The 23,967-nt window shown below is 38.7% G+C and overlaps 2 protein-coding genes and 3 non-coding genes across 8 annotated transcripts in view; all 5 read right to left on the bottom strand.

Moving 5' to 3' along the window:
• The window catches only part of LOC134603577 (uncharacterized), a 62,240-nt gene extending 48,548 nt beyond the window's left edge, over positions 1–13,692 (bottom strand). The window contains exon 1 of one of the 2 annotated variants that reach the window (XM_063449675.1): positions 13,628–13,692. In XM_063449675.1, coding sequence (XP_063305745.1) covers positions 13,628–13,651 — 24 coding nt within the window. In that variant the 5' untranslated portion in view covers positions 13,652–13,692. The remainder of the gene's footprint in view (positions 1–13,627) is intronic. The other variant, XM_063449676.1, reaches the window with a different exon arrangement.
• Positions 1,623–1,839, bottom strand: LOC134603742 (small nucleolar RNA U3). The gene has a single exon (XR_010090491.1). It is a non-coding gene; the product is annotated as a small nucleolar RNA U3 (small nucleolar RNA).
• Positions 11,631–11,847, bottom strand: LOC134603740 (small nucleolar RNA U3). The gene has a single exon (XR_010090489.1). It is a non-coding gene; the product is annotated as a small nucleolar RNA U3 (small nucleolar RNA).
• A 1,536-nt stretch (positions 13,693–15,228) lies between the features above and the next one.
• Positions 15,229–20,720, bottom strand: SNAPC2 (small nuclear RNA activating complex polypeptide 2). Of its 3 annotated transcripts, none has more exons than XM_063446009.1 (6): positions 20,644–20,720; positions 18,994–19,194; positions 17,195–17,314; positions 16,358–16,426; positions 15,963–16,275; positions 15,229–15,854 (listed from the first exon to the last, which is right to left on the bottom strand). In XM_063446009.1, the coding sequence occupies exons 2-6, from the start codon at positions 19,180–19,182 to the stop codon at positions 15,616–15,618; spliced, it is 930 nt and encodes a 309-aa protein (XP_063302079.1). In that variant the 5' UTR covers positions 19,183–19,194; positions 20,644–20,720; the 3' UTR covers positions 15,229–15,615. The 3 variants fall into 3 exon arrangements, with proteins under 3 accessions (XP_063302079.1, XP_063302078.1, XP_063302081.1); XM_063446008.1 differs by lacking the exon at positions 20,644–20,720 and adding an exon at positions 20,414–20,508; XM_063446011.1 differs by lacking the exon at positions 20,644–20,720 and adding an exon at positions 19,843–20,117.
• Positions 20,721–20,988: 268 nt separating this feature from the next.
• Positions 20,989–21,070, bottom strand: TRNAL-AAG (transfer RNA leucine (anticodon AAG)). The gene has a single exon. It is a non-coding gene; the product is annotated as a tRNA-Leu (tRNA).
• Between the last annotated feature and the right edge of the window lie 2,897 nt (positions 21,071–23,967).

Raw genomic sequence — 23,967 nt, forward strand, 5'->3', positions numbered from 1 at the left:
CCACTTAGTCACAAACACTGGCCAAAGTTAGCGTTCATATTTGTTTTTGTGTGAAAAAAGCAAAAAACTAATATTTGGCCAGTGTTTGTGACTAAGTGGCTACTAAAAATGACTGGACATACCCCATTTGCAATACCTTGGGTTGTCTACTTTTGCAAATGGTATGCCATCATGGGGGTAATTCTTATTCCTGGGCTACCATACGGTCTCAAAGGCAACATAACTAATCTGGCAAATTTCAATGTCAAAAAAATGAAATGCAAGCCTTATATGTGACTCTCTAACTTTCCAAAACACCATAAAACCTGTACATGTGGGGTACTGTTATTCTCGGGAGATTTCACTAAACACAAATATTAGTGTTTTAAAACAGTAAAACATATTACAACAATAATATAGTCCATAAAAGTGCCGTTTGTTTGTAAAAAATGCAAAAAAACTTCACTTTTACTTAAAATATCATCGTTGTAATACAATTTACCAGTTTTAAACACTAATATTTGAGTTCAGCGAAGTCTCCCGAGTAAAACAGTACCCCCTATGTACAGGTTTTATGGTGTCTTGGAGAGTTACAGGGTCTAATATAGTGCATGCGAATTAAATTCTCTGCACTTTCTCCCTGTGTTGTCAGGCATGTCAATCAAATTTTAATTAATCAAATGACATAATTATGTTAAAAAATTACTTAAATATACACGTAGAATTTTAATATATATGCATTTATAGGTATATAAATTCTACGTGTATACTAATGTAATCTTTTATGTAATTATATGTATTTATCTCTCTATATATATTTGCGGTTATTTGTATTTTATATATAGATAGATATATATAGAATGTCATTCTAAGTGTATTCTGTTTCCAATATATATATATTAATAACAAAATACAGTTAGAATGAAATTACATATGAATATATAATTTATTTTATATTTTGTTTCAATATTTTATTTATTTATTTAATTATTTTATTTATTTATTATTGTAATTATGCGTATATATATATAATATATATATGTAGATCTATTATATATATAATATATATACATATTATATATATGTAACGTCATTCTAAGTGTATTTTAATATTAATATATATACTAATATTAATATTAAAATACATTACGTATGACGTTACATATATATAATATGTATATATATTATATATATAATATATATACATATTATATATATATAAAAAGCCATTTAATTTATTTTATAACATTTTTATATTTATTTTTTTACACTACCTACCAGCAGGGGGACTGTCTAATATTTTAAACAGTACCCTTGCTGGCAGATCCATAGCCAGCTATAGGGGGCCATGTGATCGCTCTTTGAGAGCGATCACATGGCCCCCGGGGGCCTCATTTGCCGGAGGGGGGCTGCCTGGGCTCTCAGACAGCCCCCCAGAAGAGGATCGCGGCGGAGGTGAGTACACCTCTGCTCCTGGGGCTGCAAGCCGTTACGGCGTTCTATGCCGCCGCAACGGCTTTAAAGCCCATTAAAGCCGCGACGGCATAGAACGCCGTAACGGCGTTAAGGGGTTAAGATAGTTGTAATGATATTTATTATAGATGCTTGCTTACGTAATCTATTCATTGACAGAGTATGTAGTAACCACTCAGCTTGTGTTCTCTCCCTCCTACTCTCCAATTAAGGAAATAGGAACAGTCATCAACAGCAACCAGCAGCTACAATAAAGCAGCACTGGGAGCCCACATCACGCTCAGGAGAAAACACTCAAGCTCTTCCTCGTGGGTACTGAGTTTGGACACTTTAGAGCACATTTCACCAGTTACAAACTATAGAAATGATCCCTGAAAGTATAGTCTTAATGAACCTTTACTACAAGCAAAGAACAGGCTGCCAAAGGTTTCTATTACACATGTGGTGACATTCCGTACATTTCACATTTACACAAACATAAACAATATTATCAAACAACATTTTTAACCCCTTCAGGACGGAGTCAATAGTGCACGTTCTGATCAAAACAAAACGTAAACAAAAACTGGAATTTGCGCTATGTGTCTGTTCACCCGTAGTTTCCCTCTTTCAAATTATATGCACCCACACTTATTATATATCATTTTGTTCAGGAGAAACAGGGCTTTAATCTATCATTAACTATTCATATATGGAACATCATTTATTATGAATAAAATAAAAAAAAAATGTGAGAAAATAAGATTTTTTTTTAAATTTGCATTTCCGTCTGACATTTTAGCTGTAAATGTCAATAATACTGTTAGGTTTTACTGCAACAAAATGCACATATTTGTAATCAGCGATGTCTCACGAGTACAACAGTACCCCCCATTAACAGGTTTTATGTTGTTTTGGAAAGTTACAGGGTCAAATATAGAACATTCCATTTTCAAATTGAAATTTTCCAGATTAGTAATGTTACCTTTGAGACGGTGTGGTAGCCAGGAATGAGAATTACCCCCATAATGGCATAGCATTTGAAAAAGTAGACAAGCCAAGGTATTGAAAGTGGGGTATGTTTAGTCTTTTTTAGAAGCCACTTAGTCACAAACACTGGCCAAAGTTAGCGTTCATATTTGTTTTTGTGTGAAAAAAGCAAAAAACAAATATTTGGCCAGTGTTTGTGACTAAGTGGCTACTACGAAAGACTGGACATACCCCACTTGCAATACCTTGGGTTGTCTACTTTTGCAAATGGCATGCCATCATGGGGGTAATTCTCATTCCTGGGCTACCATACGCTCTCAAATGCAACATAACCAATCTAGCAAATTTCAATGTGAAAAAAATGAAATGCAAGCCTTATATGTGACTCTCTAACTTTCCAAAACACCATAAAACCTGTACATGGGGGGTACTGTTATTCTCGGGAGACTTCACTAAACACAAATATTAGTGTTTTAAAACAGTAAAACATATTACAACAATAATATAGACCATAAAAGTGCCGTTCGCTTGTAAAAAATGCGAAAAACGTCACTTTTACTTAAAATATAATCGTTGTAATACAATTTACCAGTTTGAAACACTAATATTTGTGTTCAGCGAAGTCTCCCGAGTAAAACAGTACCCTGCATGTACAGGTTTTATGGTGTCTTGGAGAGTTATAGGGTTAAATATAGTGCTTGCGAATTAAATTCTCTGCACTTTCTCCCTGTGTTGTCAGGCATGTCAATCAAATTTGAATTAATCAAATCACATAATTACGTTAAAAGATTATATAAGGAGAAGCGGGGCTTTCATTTCACATCGAATATCAAATCAAATATTTCTATCTGGAACTATTTAATATGAATAAAATCTAAAACAAAGTTTAAGAAATGTTATATTTTTTTAGTTCTGCATGGCATTTTAACTGTGAATATCATAATACTGTTAGCTTTTATTGCAGTAAAATACACATATTTGTATTCAGCAATGTCTCATGAGTACTCCCATGTACAGGAACTAAAAGGAGAGCTGGGAGAGGAAAATAATGTCTGGTCTCTGAGCAGGATGGGCATCAACCCTATATGTAAAAAGAAGAAGCTGAGTGGAGTACACTAACACAGTGCATCCATAATCGGCTTCTAAACCCTGAATGAAAATGCTCCGTCAGTGTGTGGCAATACAATGCTGTGAAAGGGAGCTAAAGAACGAACTTATTTACATTATTTACAAAGAATAGTATAAAAATAATAAATCTTTATTAACCCTCTTAGGGGAAATAGAAATGGAGTAAATGGTAGATAAACTACTATATGAGCAATGCCGAGATAGATAGATGTGAGGGAGTAGGGCAATTAAACCCTACTGAGACATACTCGCAATATAGACACTGTGTTACAATGTAGCTGTACAGACTCTGTTAGGCAGCTACAAGGTGGATACAGTATGTATGAGTCATGCCCAGTATAAATAAAGATAACTCCCTGAGTACCACATAGATGATAATTGATAGCGTTTAATGATAGTAGATTGGAGGACTCCTAGAAGAGTCTAAGGGGAACACTGTCATTTAGACTAGCACTATATTTCAAGTACAGACAGTGTCCCTAGTGTAGGTACAGCCAGTACTTTAATAGAGTCTGAGGCAGTTATTTAGGTAAAAGGGGAGGATCGAGAGTGGATAGCAAATGATTGGTGCCTATCCACCTCTTGTCACCCTTAAAGATACCAACCAAGGAGTGGTATAGCGCTCCGTGGTTCACACTGGACCTATTAGACCTATTAGACCTGTACCAGTGCCAGCCTATAACAAATTTACATGGATCAAAGATTTACACCTGTTTGTCAGAAAGTTAGCTCTTTGTAAGTACCATCAATTACAAACTGACAAGAAAGCCAGAGAACTGGGCCTTTCTGAAACCGATCTTGAGGGGGTAATGACTTTGGTTTCACTACTAGATGAGAATGACACTACTGTCCTCTCTAACCAGACAAATTTAAAACCAAAAAGCAAATTTACACCCAATTTTGGTAACTTCAGGAATATTGAAGTCTTCCTGGAAGCCGTTAAGTTTGAAATTGAAAACATCAGGAATGTAGAGCTTGAGTTCTACCCGAGCATGAACCTGACAAAACTGGAACGAAGGGCACTAAAGCTTCTGAAGGACAACAGGGAAATTGTCATCAAACCTGCTGACAAGGGTGGCAACATTATTATTATGCAACCGTCTAATTATGTCAAAATGGCCCTTAAAGTATTAGATGACAAAGAAACCTACCGTGTGCTCCAAGAAGACCCAACAGATGTCTTTCTGGCAGAATATAAACGGATCCTGGATACGGGTCGCAGTGGAGGGTTGCTATCTAAGGATGAACATGATTTCATCCTGAACAGACACTCCAGGATAGCAACCTTCTACTGCCTACCCAAGATCCATAAAAACAAACTGGACCCTCCGGGACGCCCGATTGTATCCGGTGTCAATAATCTCACACAAAACGGGAGCATTTACCTGGACAAAATTTTGCGCCCGTTTGTAGAGTCACTTCCATCCTTTATCCAGGACACGAAACAGACCCTGGCACGGCTCTCCAACCTTAACCTTCCTGAACCAGTAAACCTCTGTAGTTTGGACGTGGAAGCCCTGTACTCTTCTATACCCCATGAGGGGGGCATACGACACGTCCAACACTACCTGGAAAAAAGAGGACCTAGCCACTCAGCTCACTCTGAGTTCGCCTTGAACCTACTTAGATTCATCCTCACTCATAACTACTTCCTCTTTAACAACAAATTCTACCACCAGGTGCGGGGCACTGCTATGGGGACAGCTTGTGCCCCCTCATACGCAAACCTGCACCTGGGGTGGTGGGAGGAGGTAGTTATAGGCTCACCCAGATTTCTGCCCTTCATCCCAATGATACACTTATGGGCCAGATATATAGATGACGTCATCATAGTATGGAAAGGCTCATCTATAGAGTTTGATTGCTTTGTAGCACTCCTTAATGAAAATGACCTCAACCTGAGATTCACATCGGAGTTCGGTGGGAATACTCTCAACTTCTTAGATCTGACCGTCTCTCTAGATAACCAGCAATCCATACAAACAACTCTCTTCAAGAAACCTACCGCCTCGAACAGTCTATTGGATTGGGAGAGCTTTCACCCAAGTTCCCTTAAACAAGGCATTCCAATTGGCCAATACCTAAGAGCCCGCAGAAATTGCAGTACAATACAAGAATTTAAAATTCAAGCAGACACCCTACGTAAACAGTTTAGGGACAAAGGCTACCCCAACCGGTGCCTTAAAAAAGCTTACAAAAGAGCATTGGACTCAGAGAGGGAAACACTATTGACTGAGAAGCTACCGATCATACCCACCAATGCGCCACCACGTATGATGCTGGTTGGAACAAAGTTAAATCAGGTATCGAGAAATTCTGGCCCATATTACTAGGTGATACACACCTAAAAAAGATTCTAGGCCCAAGGATTGAGATGATAGCAAGGAGAGGTAAAAATTTAAGAGATCTCCTAGTACCAAGTCATTATCAACCTCAGCGGCCTCAGATCCAAACCTGGTTGAGTACACCGGTTGTTGGGACCTTTCAATGTGGGCGATGTGTCGCCTGTAAGTATATTAGACGCAATTCAAAAACAATATCTGACAGTGAAAATAAACAAACATTCAACATCACCTCATTCTTCAATTGCAACACTGCAGGCTTGGTATACCTCCTCACCTGTGAGTGTGACTATAAATATGTGGGCAAAACTTTCCGCCCATTTAAAGAGAGAATAAAAGAACATGTTCGATCTCCTAAACTGAGTATCGAAACCCCCATTTCCCGTCACCTCAGAGAACATCACTCTGGAAAATCGCATGGCTTACGCTTTTGTGGACTTGAGCTAGTGAAACGGGAAAAAAGAAGGGGTGATTACGACAAATTCCTAAGACAACGCGAGAGTTTCTGGATATATAGGCTAAAGACCCTACAACCCAGAGGACTCAACGAAGGATTTTCATTTGCACCATTTATTTGAATCACTGTTACTAAAACTTAACACTCTTTACCTTTTGCTGCTGTATAGTTTAAAAATAACCATATGACAGAGATATATATAACTTTAACAATAAGTCTATGCCTGATTGCTTTTCTGAGTTCAATAATCTTACCAACTCCTAAACAAAAAGCCTGCATAGCAACTTCTACTTTATGGGAGCTACACTCATATATTCTCCTTGCAACAATTTTGCTTAGCCAGTTCTGTTTTATTGAACGACATATTAGTCACACGCTTGGCAAGGGTTAAAATCCCTCAAGCGTTTTGAGTTGGCTGCCACTCAAGGTCCCGGCCCCTCCTCCTTGGGCGGTCCTATCTCGGATCTTTACGCCCCCCTTCGGGGTGGGCTGGCCCTAACAGGGTTTAAAATAAGGCGCCAACCCCAGTACCGGTTAGCTCTTGACAAAGGCGCATGTTAGCGCCGAAACGCGCGTTGAGCGATCACCGACTCTAACGTCATGTAAAATTGTCCTACCGAGGACCACTACTATACCTTTGAGCACTATCGACTTTAATTTAATTTAATTTAATTTAATTTAAATTGTCCTACTGAGGACCACTACTATACCTATGAGCGATTTCGTTTGAATTTGATTTAACTGTCCTACTAAGGACTCACACGCTATTTTATTTAAATATCGAGTAATAGCGAGTCTAAGTGTAATGACAATGTCCTACTGAGGACTATCCCTAGGTCTCGCAATGCTATCGAGTTAAAGTTAAATCAGATTGTCCTACACAGGACCCCTACGATATTTTTACCTATTTGAGCGATGCTGTGATTAGTTGTGATTAGTATATCTGGGGATTGTGTTTTGTGGGGAATCCTCTAAGGCTTGCACGTCTAGTTTCTGGGTACTGGGACTGAAGGGGTTATCTCGCTCGTATCCCGATTACCTCAGGCTACAGACAGGCCTCCTACTCTCGTTAAACACACCGATAGTACGCCTAGCTTCTGGGTACTGGGACTGAAGGGGTTACCTCACTCCTATTCCCAATACCTCGGGCTGTAGACAGGCCTCGCATCTATCGTTCAAACCCACCGATATGACTTGTTACCACATGGGCATTTCAATATAAGCGTACTCCCGCTGTGGTCTTGCACCTTTACTTGCGGGTGCATTTAGTGGATCGCGGAGAGTGACTGTTAACCAGGTCTAATAGGTCCAGTGTGAACCACGGAGCGCTATACCACTCCTTGGTTGGTATCTTTAAGGGTGACAAGAGGTGGATAGGCACCAATCATTTGCTATCCACTCTCGATCCTCCCCTTTTACCTAAATACCTGCCTCAGACTCTATTAAAGTACTGGCTGTACCTACACTAGGGACACTGTCTGTACTTGAAATATAGTGCTAGTCTAAATGACAGTGTTCCCCTTAGACTCTTCTAGGAGTCCTCCAATCTACTATCATTAAACGCTATCAATTATCATCTATGTGGTACTCAGGGAGTTATCTTTATTTATACTGGGCATGACTCATACATACTGTATCCACCTTGTAGCTGCCTAACAGAGTCTGTACAGCTACATTGTAACACAGTGTCTATATTGCGAGTATGTCTCAGTAGGGTTTAATTGCCCTACTCCCTCACATCTATCTATCTCGGCATTGCTCATATAGTAGTTTATCTACCATTTACTCCATTTCTATTTCTCCTAAGAGGGTTAATAAAGATTTATTATTTTTATACTATTCTTTGTAAATAATGTAAATAAGTTCGTTCTTTAGCTCCCTTTCACAGCATTGTATTGCCACACACTGATGGAGCATTTTCATTCAGGGTTTAGAAGCCGATTATGGATGCACTGTGTTAGTGTACTCCACTCAGCTTCTTCTTTTCGCATTTTTTTGGGTTATGCCCTTTACTCCCTTCAACCACCTACAACTCCAGTGGAGTGATCACCTGTGGGTCCTCCACCGCTGTTGTATTATCCAACCCTATATGTAAGCGACAAAAAAAGGAAACAAGCTTTGCCCAGACCAAAGTGTACTGAAAACTGCTTTAAAAATTAACTTTTAAGAACTATCATTTAAAATCAGTCATAATGAGGAAGTGAGTGGGAATTGTAAGAGAGAAATATTAACCGAATGTGGTTTCAAAAGAAATGCAATACATACAACTACCAACAGATGGCGCAAGAATGATATCAGATTACAGAAATTATTCTTTCCTGCCAACAGATGGCGCAAGAGTGATGTTAGATTACAGAAATTACACTTTCCTGCCAACAGATGGCGCAAGAGTGATGCTAGATTACAGAAATTACACTTTCCTGCCAACAGATGGCGCAAGAGTGATGTTAGATTACAGAAATTACACTTTCCTGCCAATAGATGGCGCAAGAGTGATATTAGATTACAGAAATTACACTTTCCTGCCAACAGATGGCGCAAGAGTGATATTAGATTACAGTGATATTAGATTACAGCACCCATACTGAAAATTTCAACTCTCTATCATTTTTCAACTGCAATTCAAAAGGGGTGATTTACCTGATTATATGTCAATGTCAACTTATGTACGTTGGTAAAACCTTTAGACCCCTTAAGAAAAGGATATTGGAACATATCAATTCAGTCAAAACAGCAAGGAACATTGAAACTCCTGTTTCCAGACATGTCAAGACAGCCCACAATGGGGACCCTAATGTCCTCAGATTTTTGGGCATTGAACTAATCAAACCAGATCAAAGAAAAGGCAATTGGGACCAACGTCTGAGAAGACGTGAATGTTACTGGATATACCACCTAAAAACATTGTCCCCTAGGGGACTTAACGAAGGTTTCTCATACTCTCCTTTTATTTGAAAAAAGTCTCTATAACAACAACTCTTAGAACATCCAATAATAGATCACAGATATACCTTAGCGAGTCCAATTATTTGCGACCATTCTTTCTTTTAACGTATAGGTTATTTAACTTTTGAATCACCAATAGCACATTTAGTGGAATTTTTATTCCCTTTCATCCCCTTCTCCCCCCAACCTCCCCTCCCCCTCTCTTCAGTTGTTTCATTTTTATATATTAAAGAAGGTATACACTCATTGTCTATATCTGAATACACTTCATCAAGTGACAATGGATTGCGGAATAAACACTTATGCAATTATTGAGACATAGGAAGTACAGATGAGTCTACATCTCCAATAAGATTGGAGACAAATGGAGGATATTTTTCCTCTCCAATCTTATTTATACATAAGAATTGGTGGGTTTGTACCCCTACAAAACTTATTCTTACCAATACATATCTTTATAAAACAGGAGATTTTAGATGACCCCCTTCTCCAATAAAAATTGACACATCAGAATTGGGGAGTGTATACCTTTAATAAGGCTTCACCTTGTATATAATAAAAAGCGATTGATAAGTACATTAAAAATTATGAAAAGATTTCCACTTATATTCATCCACATTGATAGTAAGAGAGATCATTAATGATCCCCTACCAAATGTGGAACTCATATATAATGCCCAACTTCTCTTAGATCGCCGGTATTCTGGGCACAGAGGGAGGCACTTGAGCTGCCAATCATTCTGACGCGGAGGCTTAACCCCTTAAGGACACAAGACATGTGTGACATGTCATGATTCCCTTTTATTCCAGAAGTTTGGTCCTTAAGGGGTTAAACCCCGCCCAAAGCAATCTCACGTGGTCACATAGCGACACGTCATCAATGACGACATTCAGTCTCACCGCTCTGATTGGTCAGCTCACATTTAAAAACGGGGGGGGGGGAGGATCGGGCGGCAACTTTTAGCCCCTGACGAAGGAGTCCTGTACTCCGAAACGCGCGTCGGGTTTTTTCTTTTGGATCTCCCTCACTCACTGAGCACATCACGATGCACGAGGGAATCCATTATTGACACTCATTTATTTATTATTTTTTCTTTTTTTCGTTAACAGAATGTCTATTATTTTTCTTTAGAAGCTGGACTAGTCTAGTAACAGTAGTTGAAGGGGACAGAGCATAGCTTTCCACTAAGAATAGAACACCCACGAAGGTGTTGGGGGGAGCTTACAGGAGTTTAGAATAGTGGACTACCAGGGAATTTTGAACCCCTTTTTTCATTTACCACTTTATCCTACTACTCCTTAGCATATAACCTACCCTTCTGGGCAATTCTAAAGCTACTGTTCAAACGGACATTTTGTGTCCCCCCTCATATTGTACTACACTGCTGTAACTGTTACATCTGTCCAACTTCTATTTAAGATTTAAGATTTCAAGGTATCATATTTTCTTTTCCTTTCATCTGTGGACTACTCTACCACCATACATTTTCATTTCAGCATAATTTGCCTTTATTGGTATTGGGGTATTGAGATATATCCATTTAGGATCTGTTCTGATATTAAGCATTTATTGGACACGGACACATTGTATCCTCTCCACAGTTTGTTAAATAAAGTTACAGTGTTTCACTGCTCATGTTAGGATACATGTCTGTCTAGTGTTTCCAATATCTATATGCTTTTTCTTTAGTGATACCTTTTTAGGACATATCCAAGGTACATGTCTATAAATTTGAGTTCTTTTCCAAATACCAGGTCGATTGGGAGCGTCCCCCCTTTTTTTCTCTACAGTTTTCATATAAATTTTGGGGTCCAAGCCCTCATTTAGGTGGAACTGGTACCACCACCCTGACCCATCTTTCCAAGTCTCTAATCCAACATATTGTGGATCGGGGACGACGCGATTCAATACTTAGCTTTCCAGAAATTACACTTCCCTGCCAACAGATGGCGCAAGAGAGATATTAGATTACAGAAATTACTCTTTCCTGCCAACAGATGGCGCATGAGTAATATTACATTAGAGATTACACAAATTAAAGATAGACACAAATCGTATTAACCTTAAAATGAAACAATCACTGTGACAGCTTCGCATGGAATGAAATACATGCAACTGCCAATAGATAGCGCATGGACGCAATGAGTCTATAAATGTCCGAACATACTGCTTGTTATCGATAAATGGTGTATATATCAACCATGCATATTGATATTATATCTCTCAATTCTGCCAATAAATAGGACTAACATTTACTTCAGTTATGTGAACTAAAGTTTTTTTCGTGCCATCTTCCACTTAAATTAGATCTATTATTTCAACCATTTAAGAAGTAACCACTCAGCTTGTGTTCTCTCCCTCCTACTCTCCAATTATAGAGATAGGAACGATCATCAACAGCAACCAGCAGCTACCATTAAGTAGCACTGGAAGCCCACTTCACGCTCAGGAGAAACCACTCAAGCTCTTCCTCGTGGGTACTGAGTTTGGACACTTTAGAGCACATTTCACCAGTTACAAACTATAGAAATGATCCCTGAAAGTATAGTCTTAATGAACCTTTACTACAAGCAAAGAACAGGCTGCCAAAGGTTTCTATTACACATGTGGTGACATTCCGTACATTTCACATTTACACAAATATAAACAATATTATCAAACAACATTCTGGAGAATACCTGAACTGTTTCAGAGGATTTTTCAATGGTTTTATACATTATTAATAAGATTGTTGGTGTGAAATAACAGAATGTCCAATTTTGCATATGGCACGCCCACTAGCCAATGAGAGCACAGTTTTCAGTTTGCAGGATTCTCCCAGACACACAGTCACATTCTAGAAGCAGTTTATAAAGGAAGCTCTGATTGGAGGGATTCTAACATTATCAGTGATACAATGAGAAGCAGGTAGTGGCTAGTCCCCTGCTATAGGAGCTGTGATGTCACATGGACCAAGTTATACTGAGGTCACATGATACAGAGAGAAGCAGGGAACTCAAATCAGTTGGAGCCTCTGTGATAGACAACATGGATACTGGCACTCACTGTCTGTCACTCACTGTCTGAATCACACTCACTGTCTGGCACTCACTGTCTGAATCACACTCACTGTCTGCCACTTACTGCATTACACTCACTGTCACTCACTGCATCACACTCACTGTCTGTCACTCACTGCATCACACTCACTGTCTCACTCACTGTCTCTTTGTCACTCACTGCATCACACTCACTGTCTGTCACTCACTGTCTGAATCACACTCACTGTCTGTCACTCACTGTCTGTCACTCACTGCATCACACTCACTGTCTCTCACTCACTGTCTCTTTGTCACTCACTGCATCACACTCACTGTCTGTCACTCACTGTCTGAATCACACTCACTGTCTGTCACTCACTGTCTGTCACTCACTGCATCACACTCACTGTCTCTCACTCACTGTCTCTTTGTCACTCACTGCATCACACTCACTGTCTGCCACTCACTGCATCACACTCACTGTCTGTCACTCACTGTCTGCATCACACTCTCTGTCTGTCACTCACTGTCTCTCTGTCACTCACTGCATCACACTCTCTGTCTCTCCCACTGTCTGAATCACACTCTCTGTCTGTCACTCACCTCATCACATTCATTGTCTCTTCCACTGTCTGAATCACACTCACTGTCTCTCCCATTGTCTGAATCACACTCGCTGTGCCACATTCAATTTGTCTCTCACTCAGTGTCTCTGTCTCACTCTGTCTCTTTCCCACTCTCTGAATCACACACACACACACACACACACACACACACACACACACACACACACACACACACACACACACACACACACACACACACACACACACTCTCTCTCTCTCTCTCTCTCTCTCTCTCTCACTTCTTACACAAGACCTGACCTGACTTAGCAAGCTCTCTCCTACTAATTAGTGTTCATGTTGTGGAGATATGGAGAGAGTAACCTGTGTTTGTGGAGATTAGTGCTGTGAGCAGTCACATTTGCTTTCAGTAACAATCTTTACAGACACGAGGTCAATCTGTGGAGTTTTAAATGCTTGCTTCTGGGGGGACAATGCTTTCTTCTAGGGATCAGTCCTTCTATAAAGCGCACCCACTCTCTGCTAGAGAACAGGGCATTCAGAGTGTGATAAAAGCCTATGGAAATTGCAGCAAATATGCTTTCCAATATTTTACTCAGTGTAATTATTATTTAGCATAAAAATAGTATAAATATAACATTTTAGAACATATATGTACTAAATTTTAGTTTCTGGTAAAATCTACATTCTCGAAAGAATTTGGCAGTGAAGAGCTTAATAGAACTTACCCCATGTGTAAGAGTTTGATCCATTGTAACCAGGGGCACAGGGGACTGAACTTTACTTTGTAATACTCACTTTCATTCACTAGCCTACTGACCTAACAGGAAATGCGTGTAGTATTTCTCAGACCTAAACAGCAGATCAGACTATAATACCATCTATAGCACTGTCACTCCTGCGCTGAGCACCATAACCACTGCTGTTCATTGTAGTACTTATAGTGCTAGCAGGATACTGGCACCATCCTCTGTCATGTGTTAACACAAACCAAGGATACCCCAGGCTCCCATGGCCCAGCCACTTTCCAATGCCATCGAATCATGAAAATCTAATGGGATAAATACCTAATCTAATGCTATAAATCACAACAGAAAAATAAACGTAGGTGCAACCTTAAAATAGAAAAATATATATATTTTAGAATAAAATCTTTGCTCAGTATAATTAATCCTCAAGGAAGGGCCAATACACAGGCAGTCTGAAATTTGTCTCATGGAGTTCTTGCTATTTCAAGTTGTGAAAGATTACAGAGAAGAAAATCTAAATGCAGATTGTAAAACCAATAGATAGAAGATGTAACCAGTCACACTCTCAAAATGGGAGCATTAATTCGAATCATTTATTTAGAATTAGAATATGGATGTTTTCAAGAACTACCCAATAGGTAGTTACAGACCTGGCAATCAACATTCTCCATGATGTGTGACTGAATAAAGTCTGGATTTAAAAAAAAAAAAAGTTAAAACATAAGAGAAGCTTTAAAAAAAAAAGTGACACTAAAGGGCTTAAGTCCTGGATGTGGGACCCTTTAGACCCAGATCTCTAAAGTTGGTGGAGAATAGTGGTTTTCTTAATTGTGCATCAGGCAGGTGCTTCTCAAAGCAGGCGTCTTTTATAAAAGCAAAGATTAGTAGTATAGCGCCCCCAGGTGACTGCCCGGAGGTTATGCTGGGGAACAGAATCTTGCGGCACGCTATTGTGGCTGTGTGGCAAGGTCTTGTTTCTGGCTATGCTTTCATTGAGATGCTGGAGGCCGTCCGAAGCACACGGTCCATAACTCTACAGGGAAAAGTTTGGCAATTACAGCAACAGGATATACAATAGAATTCGCTGTTTCTATTAGCTTAGAAGGGGTTGTTTCCAATGTAATTACTGTATCTTTACCTTTAATTGCAGAAGGCAGGTAGTGCAAAACCTTTTTTTACGAATAAAAAAATATTATTATAAATTCGTGGGAATATTAATGTCATAACCTACGTTATATTATAAAATTATTGCTAGATTGACTAGCATTGTATAACAGTATTTTGTTCATTTGTATTGGAGTACATATAAATATTTTGATTAAAGTACCGAGCGTGTTATCAGAGTGTTTTGTGCACTCCAGTTACTTTTTTTTTTCATGTGCTACTTAGAAAAAATTGACGTGCTAAGTTGGCAGCTGACTTTGGGATTGTTTTAGAAATCGGTTTTACGTCCCCAGTTTCTGGAGGGTCTTGGAAACTGAAAATAAGTCTAAACCCTGTAACATAACTCACCTGTCACTAACACTTGGGCAAAGTGCGATCTTATATAAAGAGTCACAGGTTATCCAGGTCCAAACAAATTCAGATTTCTTTATACAGTCTGTATCACAGGCTCTCTCTATTTATTGTGACCAAAACTAAACAAAGAGTCTTGTCAAAGTAGCTGATGGTGTCTTTTGAAAATTGTCAAAGATGGTAAAATTGGCACATCTTTATTTACATCTCACCTTATGTCTAATCTGCCATTTTCTTCCAAATAAGCTATTTTATGTGCAGTAATTACCCAGAAAAGGCCAAAACTTAAGTATGAAAAGCATGCGAGAAACTGTAGAAGTCCGCAGAGCTGAGACTTTGTCATAGCAAAAGATTTATAGAAATTCATTTCCAGAGTTTAACATGGAGAAGGATTCACATACTGGGTAAAGGGACGAGATTGGGTAAAGGGAAGAAACAGTATTCCAAAAGAGTCAGTCTCTCTCTTTCAATCTCAAAAGTTCCAATGGTATCAGGAAAGGGTTTAAAGGACAATATCCCAAGTCCTTCCACCCTCCGTTGGGTTGGTCTGTAGACGTATCTGTTCCTTCTAGATCAGGGTGTGCGTTTAGTGAAGCATATTTATCACACAGATAAGTGCCAAGAGAATTACAGTCCAAGTTTTGCAACTGGTCTGGTAGAGAGTGGAGTAGGTGCAGGAGAACAGCCGACTCTACAATAAACAAAAACAAAAAAAAATAGTGAAACTTTTTCTTACAAATTCACACATCTCAAAGCTACCTCTCTGACATTTGCCAAAGGCCTTTATGATATACCTTACCTTCTGGAGATAACTTTGGAAGAGGTCCTCCTTTTGCCGCTTTTGACATATACTTGTAAATCTTTTCAAAATCTAGCTGTTTCCACGGATCGTTATTGCCACATTCTGATATTGTCGGTTCTGGCCCTGCAACAGTTTTTTCCCCAGAAGAACAAGACTTTTCCCTTGCCGATCCCTTATCCAGTAAATTTGACTCTGGAGAATCAGACTTCCCATCTCCTCCAGAGTCTTTTGTGGGAGATCCTTCTAGTGTTGCTTGTGGGGGGACTGAGTAAAGGAGACCTATAGGTTCAGTAGCTGCGATGGTTAGCATCTGTAAGAGAGATCAGTTTTATAATGAGTATTTCTGTAATGAGGATCTGAAGAGGTTTCCTTGGAAGAGGATATTTTACTACCTGGGAAAATGCTGTAGTAAGAGCGTCCTCTGTTGAGTCTGCCATTCTGCTTGTTAGATCGGTCCAAACCTGTTTGTAAGAAAGAATAGTCAAAGACTGAAAATAAACGCAATGGGAGGAAAACAGAAGATGAAATGAAAGAGACAATAATCTGGCTCAGAAAGGGTGGTTGGGGTAAAGGACAAGGGTGGGAAATGTGGGCACAGTTGGCTTCACTGTAAGGAAAACAGATACACAGATGGGGGATAGGTCTACTCTGTATTAAGATGTAGAAATGAGAAGTATTGAATATACTACAAGATAAAACAAGATGATTGAGCGAGATACATACAGAACAGAAAAAGAGAAGGGAGCACCGTACATCAAGAAAAAAAACCAAATACTTGAGAAATTTAAATGATAGAATTAAGATTTAGGTACAGATTGAAAAAGAAATAAGGGAAAGATAAAGAACAAGGAAGGTCTGCTGCAGAGAAAGGGACTAATGGAGTGTACTATATGGCATAAAATAGAAAATTCTGGGAAACTAATCTTGAGCACCAAATGGACAAGATTAAAGAGACAACAGGTGGAGATAAGCCACAGCTTGGATCTCCTTCAAGCTATAACTAAATTGCATAGTTACACATCACTATAGGTTTAAAATAAACAATTCAAGTTCAACCTTTCACACATTCTTATTTTATGTTATTCATACAACTTAAAAAATCAATTAGAAGAAATGCCAAAGAATAAAGGCGTGGGAAAAGTTAATATCGGCTCCAGGGGAAAAGAGAAAATTAGCAATAAGACTTAATGGCAGAGAGTGGCGTAGACCAGCTTCATTTTATCTCTTACCTCAATAGGTGCTGGGGGCTTAGTAGAATGTGCTTTTCGTTCTAGAACCCACCGCTCATATTCTGTTTGTACAGCTTCTCGAGCAGCTCGGCCACGTAACCAAGAGATATAAGAGGAAACCTGGGTAAGGAATAGATAGAAAACATTCACAAGTCAGTGGGATAGAGAACATCAAAAAGGACGGTTTATAAAACAATTGGTAGGAATTAAGGCAAACCATAGTTAAGTGCCCAACTGGCCACAACAGCTGATACAGAAAATGACCATGTTGTCCCACACGGAGGCAGAGTTTAGATACCCCCAAACGTTAAAATATTTATATATACACAGACAATAACTACAAACCTCATGCAGTCACTTAGGAACTTGTATGTGTTTTTGTATGGTCCTTACTATGTTATCAATGTATAGCGACATATTGATGTGCAATTTAGATCTTTGGTGTTTTGATCTCCTCTTCTGTGTTCACATACGCTCGAGTCTCGAGCGTTTTGCTCTTAGATCCTCAGCGCGCATGCGCTCGGCAAATGGATGTACGTCACAGGAAATACGTTTGTGCGTTCCAGGCTGAAACGCACGCCGCCGGTGATCGGCATTATGAAGAATTTCAACGGGTATAAGAAGATTCTCCTTCACATGACCCTCTACATATCCCTGAAGAAGTCCCTTATAATTTTATCTGGACGAAACGCATTGAATATATGGACTCTTATTGTTCTTAATTTTTATTTTAAATTTTATTTGTGTTTTGATCTCTCCTGGTCTTGTAACTCCTATTTGGAATCGTGCTGTTCGTTCCATGCTGCTTTGGAGTTCCACAGAGAGTGGAGATATGCTCAGAATTTCCTTCTGTTTGTAAGTGTATCCAATAAACCTCTTTTGTAATTTTTATAACATACTTCACCATGTATGGCTTTCTTTTATCCATTCTTTAAAGATATATACCTCCTTGAACTGTGCATTTGAAGCGGCTATCAAGGTTCATACTCCATATACCCCAAGGGGGTGAGAGGCCTGATTTCTACTTTCGTTTGTGAGTTAGATACCACTACCACTTATACACTTATTACACAATACAGTGTTATGCTATGATCTATATTTTTTGTTTTTCTAGATTCTACTACCATTGTATATAGAATATTTCACTCTGGTCTAATTCCCAGGTTGTATACATATGTTGTATGCTCATTGGATGTGGGTTCCACTTTGTTGTTTTTTGAGTCACTTAGGAACGGCTGTAGTGTTAAAACATCAGAGTTGTAATATGCATCCTGCTTATACAGTAGCACTGTGTAGTACTGCAGCACGATTTTAACCTTTTTTTTAAGGGGTTACTCCAAGCACCATGACCACTTTACAGATATTAAGTGGTCATTTTTTCTAGAGTCTGCATAAGCAGTGTTTTAGTTTGAAACACTGTGCATACAATGATATAGCCCAGCACTGCACCAGCAGCAGTGTCCTCTCAGTCCGTTCTCAAGGACATCCCTCTCCCTGACGTCACGGTAGGAAGATTGGATAACAAAGATGCTGGAATCAGATTATTCTACGGACTTATATAATCACAACAAGCTGTGTGGGCCCCATTACAGGGGTCATACAAACAGCATACTCATTAACCTAATTATATAAAAAGTATAATCTAACAATGTCAGAAAATCAACAGAACTGGTCTAAAATGGATTATGTACCTGCGTTGCTACTACATTAATTAACAGCTCTGATGGTACACTAGTGCAAATGTAAAATGTTTGAACATTATCAATAAAAGGCTCTACTCATTAACTATGTGACCTTACCTCTCCCTGACTCCGCCCACTAACAGGTGGATCTGGGCTCTTATTGGCCCGCTGGGCTTTGAGACCCCTCAACAGCTGAATCTTTTCCTTGGATGTCCATGTGAGGCGAAGAGGACCAATTCGCACAACCGCAGGATGCTGTTGTTCATACCGAGTCGGGGCAGCACGTTTACGCAGCGGGGGCTTCATAATACTGGGGATCTACATGAAAGACAAGAACTCATTAGATTGATAGATAGATATATACACACTTTATTTAGAACTATAATACTCGGGCTAAGTCTGGGGGGTGCTAGCATTAGGGGGAACTTTGTATTACCTTTGTGCTAAAGTGAGCCTTAGAGTTACAGCTATTTTGGGAAAGAGGGACTTTGGAGGTACCATTCAAGATGCTGTGGACTGTACATTGTATTGAACTATGGGAAGAGAGTTACAGTCCGCATAATTCTTTGAAAAGATCTCAATACAGAAGATTCAAATTCGAAGGAGAATTTCCAGCAAATGCACAAACTTTAAGGAGTATAATTTAAATGTATATTCCAGCATGAAATGTGTCTTCAAGTATAGCAGAACAAAATTATTTATTCACTAGGGCATCAGAGTAAGAATGCTTGTGACACCAAACTGAATACCTGCCACCCTAGATGCCAGCGAGTTAGAGTTTTGGGATTAAGAGGCAATGCCAAAATACGTTATGCTGTAATGTTAACTTATACTAAGAGGCGCTCTGTTGGCGGTAAGATTTTAGTTAGCCTTTTATTAATAAATACTGACTGCTGCCGAACTGGGCGGACATGAAATCAAGATATTGCTGGCACAAGACAGGGCTACCAGATCTGCCATGTTTACCTGGACATGGATCACTTCATGCTGTTTGGTGGTGCATAAAAAGTACTGACCTATGTTACATAGCAATCCTACGCCTGTAAGAGCTCAATTCCCTAGTTAGAGCTGTGAATTTTAAAGCTGTCCTTCATAACTGGCATGTGGATTGCACATACAGAAGTGGAGAGCTTTTCATACGCTACTCAACAGCATGAAGAAATAACCTGGTAGATCTGGAATCCCTAGAAAACAAAAACCTTTTGACCAAGGAAAATGACAAAGAAAACTAGAGGATATTCACCAAACTACACGCAGTAGCAAAGTGACATGTGAATGGCAACATTTAGGCTAAAAGCCATATTTATATCAACCTCCCAGCTCAATCACAGCTTGGCTGTTTTACCAATAGGATTTCAATGCGCTATAAATAGGAGATAAATGAAGGAGTTTGTTAAAACATAAAGTGTTAGCATGTGGGAGGCTGCCAAACAATTACCCCCACTCTCAAAAGGATCCCCCATTTAAAAGGACCCATTTCGAAGGATTCCCTCATTTGAAAGGATCCCCTGGGATGAAATAGGAAATAAACACCAACTCAAACTGAATGTTCCCTTGGTGCACATTGCAATCCTGTAACAGATTAAATGAAATGTCAATGCATGGAATCTAATAAACACACTCTCATTGATACCTGCCTGCCCCCCTCTTCCCATTCTTGCCCTGAGGAGGGCAATTAATATATAAAGGGTTAATGTGCTAGTACACATGAAAGTAGACAAAAACAAAACAAACAAAAAACAAGAGAAAGAAAACAAAGTGTCTTACCCAGCATGCACTCTGTTTTTCGGCAGCTAAGAATGCTGGACTGGGAAGGGTGACATCCTGCCCTGCAGTGACGTCACACTATGGGCAACGAAGCCAAGAGTATTGAGGGCGAAAGTGGGCATTATAGCTCTAAATACCAGTAATATCAGTAGTGGTTTATAGATGAGTAAAACACATTTAACGTTGCATCTGCATGCCGGCTAACCATGACTTCTCATGCTGGCTGGCTGTGTATATCTCTTCTCTGTATTTGCCAAGTCTGTGATCTGATAAACAGATTTACTTTAAGAGTTGGGGGAAATGAATGCATGTAACGCTGTATTTCGCAAAAAAAAAAAAAAATTCTGGCAGCGGTGGGATTCGAACCCACGCCCCCGAAGAGACTGGAGCCTTAATCCAGCGCCTTAGACCGCTCGGCCACGCTACCTGATACGTGGTGGCATTCTCCTCATACTCAGATACGGGCATCACAGAGCTCGCCTGTCTTCATAGTTTGTGTGTGTGTGTATAGCTGTCTGCCTGCCTGTGTGTGTGTGTGTGTGTGTGTGTGTGTGTGTGACAGGGTGTGTGGGAAGGGGTAAGGAGTGGGGGAGGGGGGGGGCGCTGTGAAGATTTTTTTGCACAGGGCGCCTAAGGCCGGCCCTGCACACACATACACACAGACAGCTATGTCAGACACACACAGACAGCTATGTCAGACACACACAGACAGCTATGTCAGACACACACACAGACAGCTATGTCAGACACACACAGACAGCTATGTCAGACACACACAGACACAGACAGCTATGTCAGACACACAGACAGCTATGTCAGACACACACAGACACAGACAGCTATGTCAGACACACAGACAGCTATGTCAGACACACACACAGACAACTATGTCAGACACACACAGAAAAATCAAGTCAAATCTACACTGAATAGCACACAGTGCAATAATATTACAGGATCTTTATATAGTGTTATATAATGTGTGCAGTCTGTGTTATTGTATATAGTGTTATATAATGTGCGCAGTCTGTGTTATTGTATATAGTGTTATATAATGTGCGCAGTCTGTGTTATTGTATATATAGTGTTATAGAATGTGTGCAGTCTGTGGTATTGTATATAGTGTTATATAATGTGTGCAGTATATGGTATTGTATATAGTGTTATATAATGTGCGCAGTCTGTGTTATTGTATATAGTGTTATATAATGTGCGCAGTCTGTGTTATTGTATATAGTGTTATATAATGTGTGCAGTATATGGTATTGTATATAGTGTTATATAATGTGCGCAGTCTGTGTTATTGTATATAGTGTTATATAATGTGTGCAGTCTGTGGTATTGTATATAGTGTTATATAATGTGTGCAGTATATGGTATTGTATATAGTGTTATATAATGTGTGCAGTCTGTGGTATTGTATATAGTGTTATATAATGTGCGCAGTCTGTGTTATTGTATATAGTGTTATATAATGTGTGCAGTCTGTGGTATTGTATATAGTGTTATATAATGTGTGCAGTATATGGTATTGTATATAGTGTTATATAATGTGTGCAGTCTGTGGTATTGTATATAGTGTTATATAATGTGCGCAGTCTGTGTTATTGTATATAGTGTTATATAATGTGCGCAGTCTGTGTTATTGTATATATAGTGTTATAGAATGTGTGCAGTCTGTGTTATTGTATATAGTGTTATATAATGTGTGCAGTCTGTGTTATTGTATATAGTGTTATATAATGTGTGCAGTCTGTGGTATTGTATATAGTGTTATATAATGTGTGCAGTCTGTGGTATTGTATATAGTGTTATATAATGTGTGCAGTCTGTGGTATTGTATATAGTGTTATATAATGTGCGCAGTCTGTGTTATTGTATATAGTGTTATATAATGTGCGCAGTCTGTGTTATTGTATATAGTGTTATATAATGTGTGCAGTCTGTGGTATTGTATATAGTGTTATATAATGTGCGCAGTCTGTGTTATTGTATATAGTGTTATATAATGTGTGCAGTCTGTGTTATTGTATATAGTGTTATATAATGTGTGCAGTCTGTGTTATTGTATATAGTGTTATATAATGTGTGCAGTCTGTGTTATTGTATATAGTGTTATATAATGTGCGCAGTCTGTGTTATTGTATATAGTGTTATATAATGTGCGCAGTCTGTGTTATTGTATATAGTGTTATATAATGTGCGCAGTCTGTGTTATTGTATATAGTGTTATATAATGTGTGCAGTCTGTGTTATTGTATATAGTGTTATATAATGTGCGCAGTCTGTGTTATTGTATATAGTGTTATATAATGTGCGCAGTCTGTGTTATTGTATATAGTGTTATATAATGTGCGCAGTCTGTGGTATTGTATATAGTGTTATATAATGTGTGCAGTATATGGTATTGTATATAGTGTTATATAATGTGCGCAGTCTGTGTTATTGTATATAGTGTTATATAATGTGCGCAGTCTGTGTTATTGTATATAGTGTTATATAATGTGCGCAGTCTGTGTTATTGTATATAGTGTTATATAATGTGCGCAGTCTGTGTTATTGTATATAGTGTTATATAATGTGCGCAGTCTGTGTTATTGTATATATAGTGTTATATAATGTGTGCAGTCTGTGTTATTGTATATATAGTGTTATAGAATGTGTGCAGTCTGTGTTATTGTATATAGTGTTATATAATGTGTGCAGTCTGTGGTATTGTATATAGTGTTATATAATGTGCGCAGTCTGTGTTATTGTATATAGTGTTATATAATGTGTGCAGTCTGTGGTATTGTATATAGTGTTATATAATGTGCGCAGTCTGTGTTATTGTATATAGTGTTATATAATGTGTGCAGTATATGGTATTGTATATAGTGTTATATAATGTGCGCAGTCTGTGTTATTGTATATAGTGTTATATAATGTGTGCAGTATATGGTATTGTATATAGTGTTATATAATGTGCGCAGTATATGGTATTGTATATAGTGTTGTATAATGTGCGCAGTCTGTGTTATTGTATATATAGTGTTATAGAATGTGTGCAGTCTGTGGTATTGTATATAGTGTTATATAATGTGTGCAGTATATGGTATTGTATATAGTGTTATATAATGTGTGCAGTCTGTGTTATTGTATATAGTGTTATATAATGTGCGCAGTCTGTGTTATTGTATATAGTGTTATATAATGTGCGCAGTCTGTGTTATTGTATATAGTGTTATATAATGTGCGCAGTCTGTGTTATTGTATATAGTGTTATATAATGTGTGCAGTATATGGTATTGTATATAGTGTTATATAATGTGCGCAGTCTGTGTT

The sequence above is a fragment of the Pelobates fuscus genome, chromosome 3 (assembly GCF_036172605.1).
Source record: "Pelobates fuscus isolate aPelFus1 chromosome 3, aPelFus1.pri, whole genome shotgun sequence".
Classification (NCBI taxonomy): Eukaryota; Metazoa; Chordata; class Amphibia; order Anura; family Pelobatidae; genus Pelobates; species Pelobates fuscus.

Bases quoted from the DNA above. Each gene is read 5' to 3' on its own strand.
- SNAPC2 (XM_063446009.1), bottom strand. From the start codon at position 19,182: ATGAAGCCCCCGCTGCGTAAACGTGCTGCCCCGACTCGGTATGAACAA. The intron at 16,427-17,194 runs GTAAGAGATAAA...TCTTACAAACAG, and splicing joins AGCCCCCAGCACCTATTGAG to GTTTGGACCGATCTAACAAG. The intron at 15,855-15,962 runs GTAAGGTATATC...TGTTTATTGTAG, and splicing joins TCCAAAGTTATCTCCAGAAG to AGTCGGCTGTTCTCCTGCAC.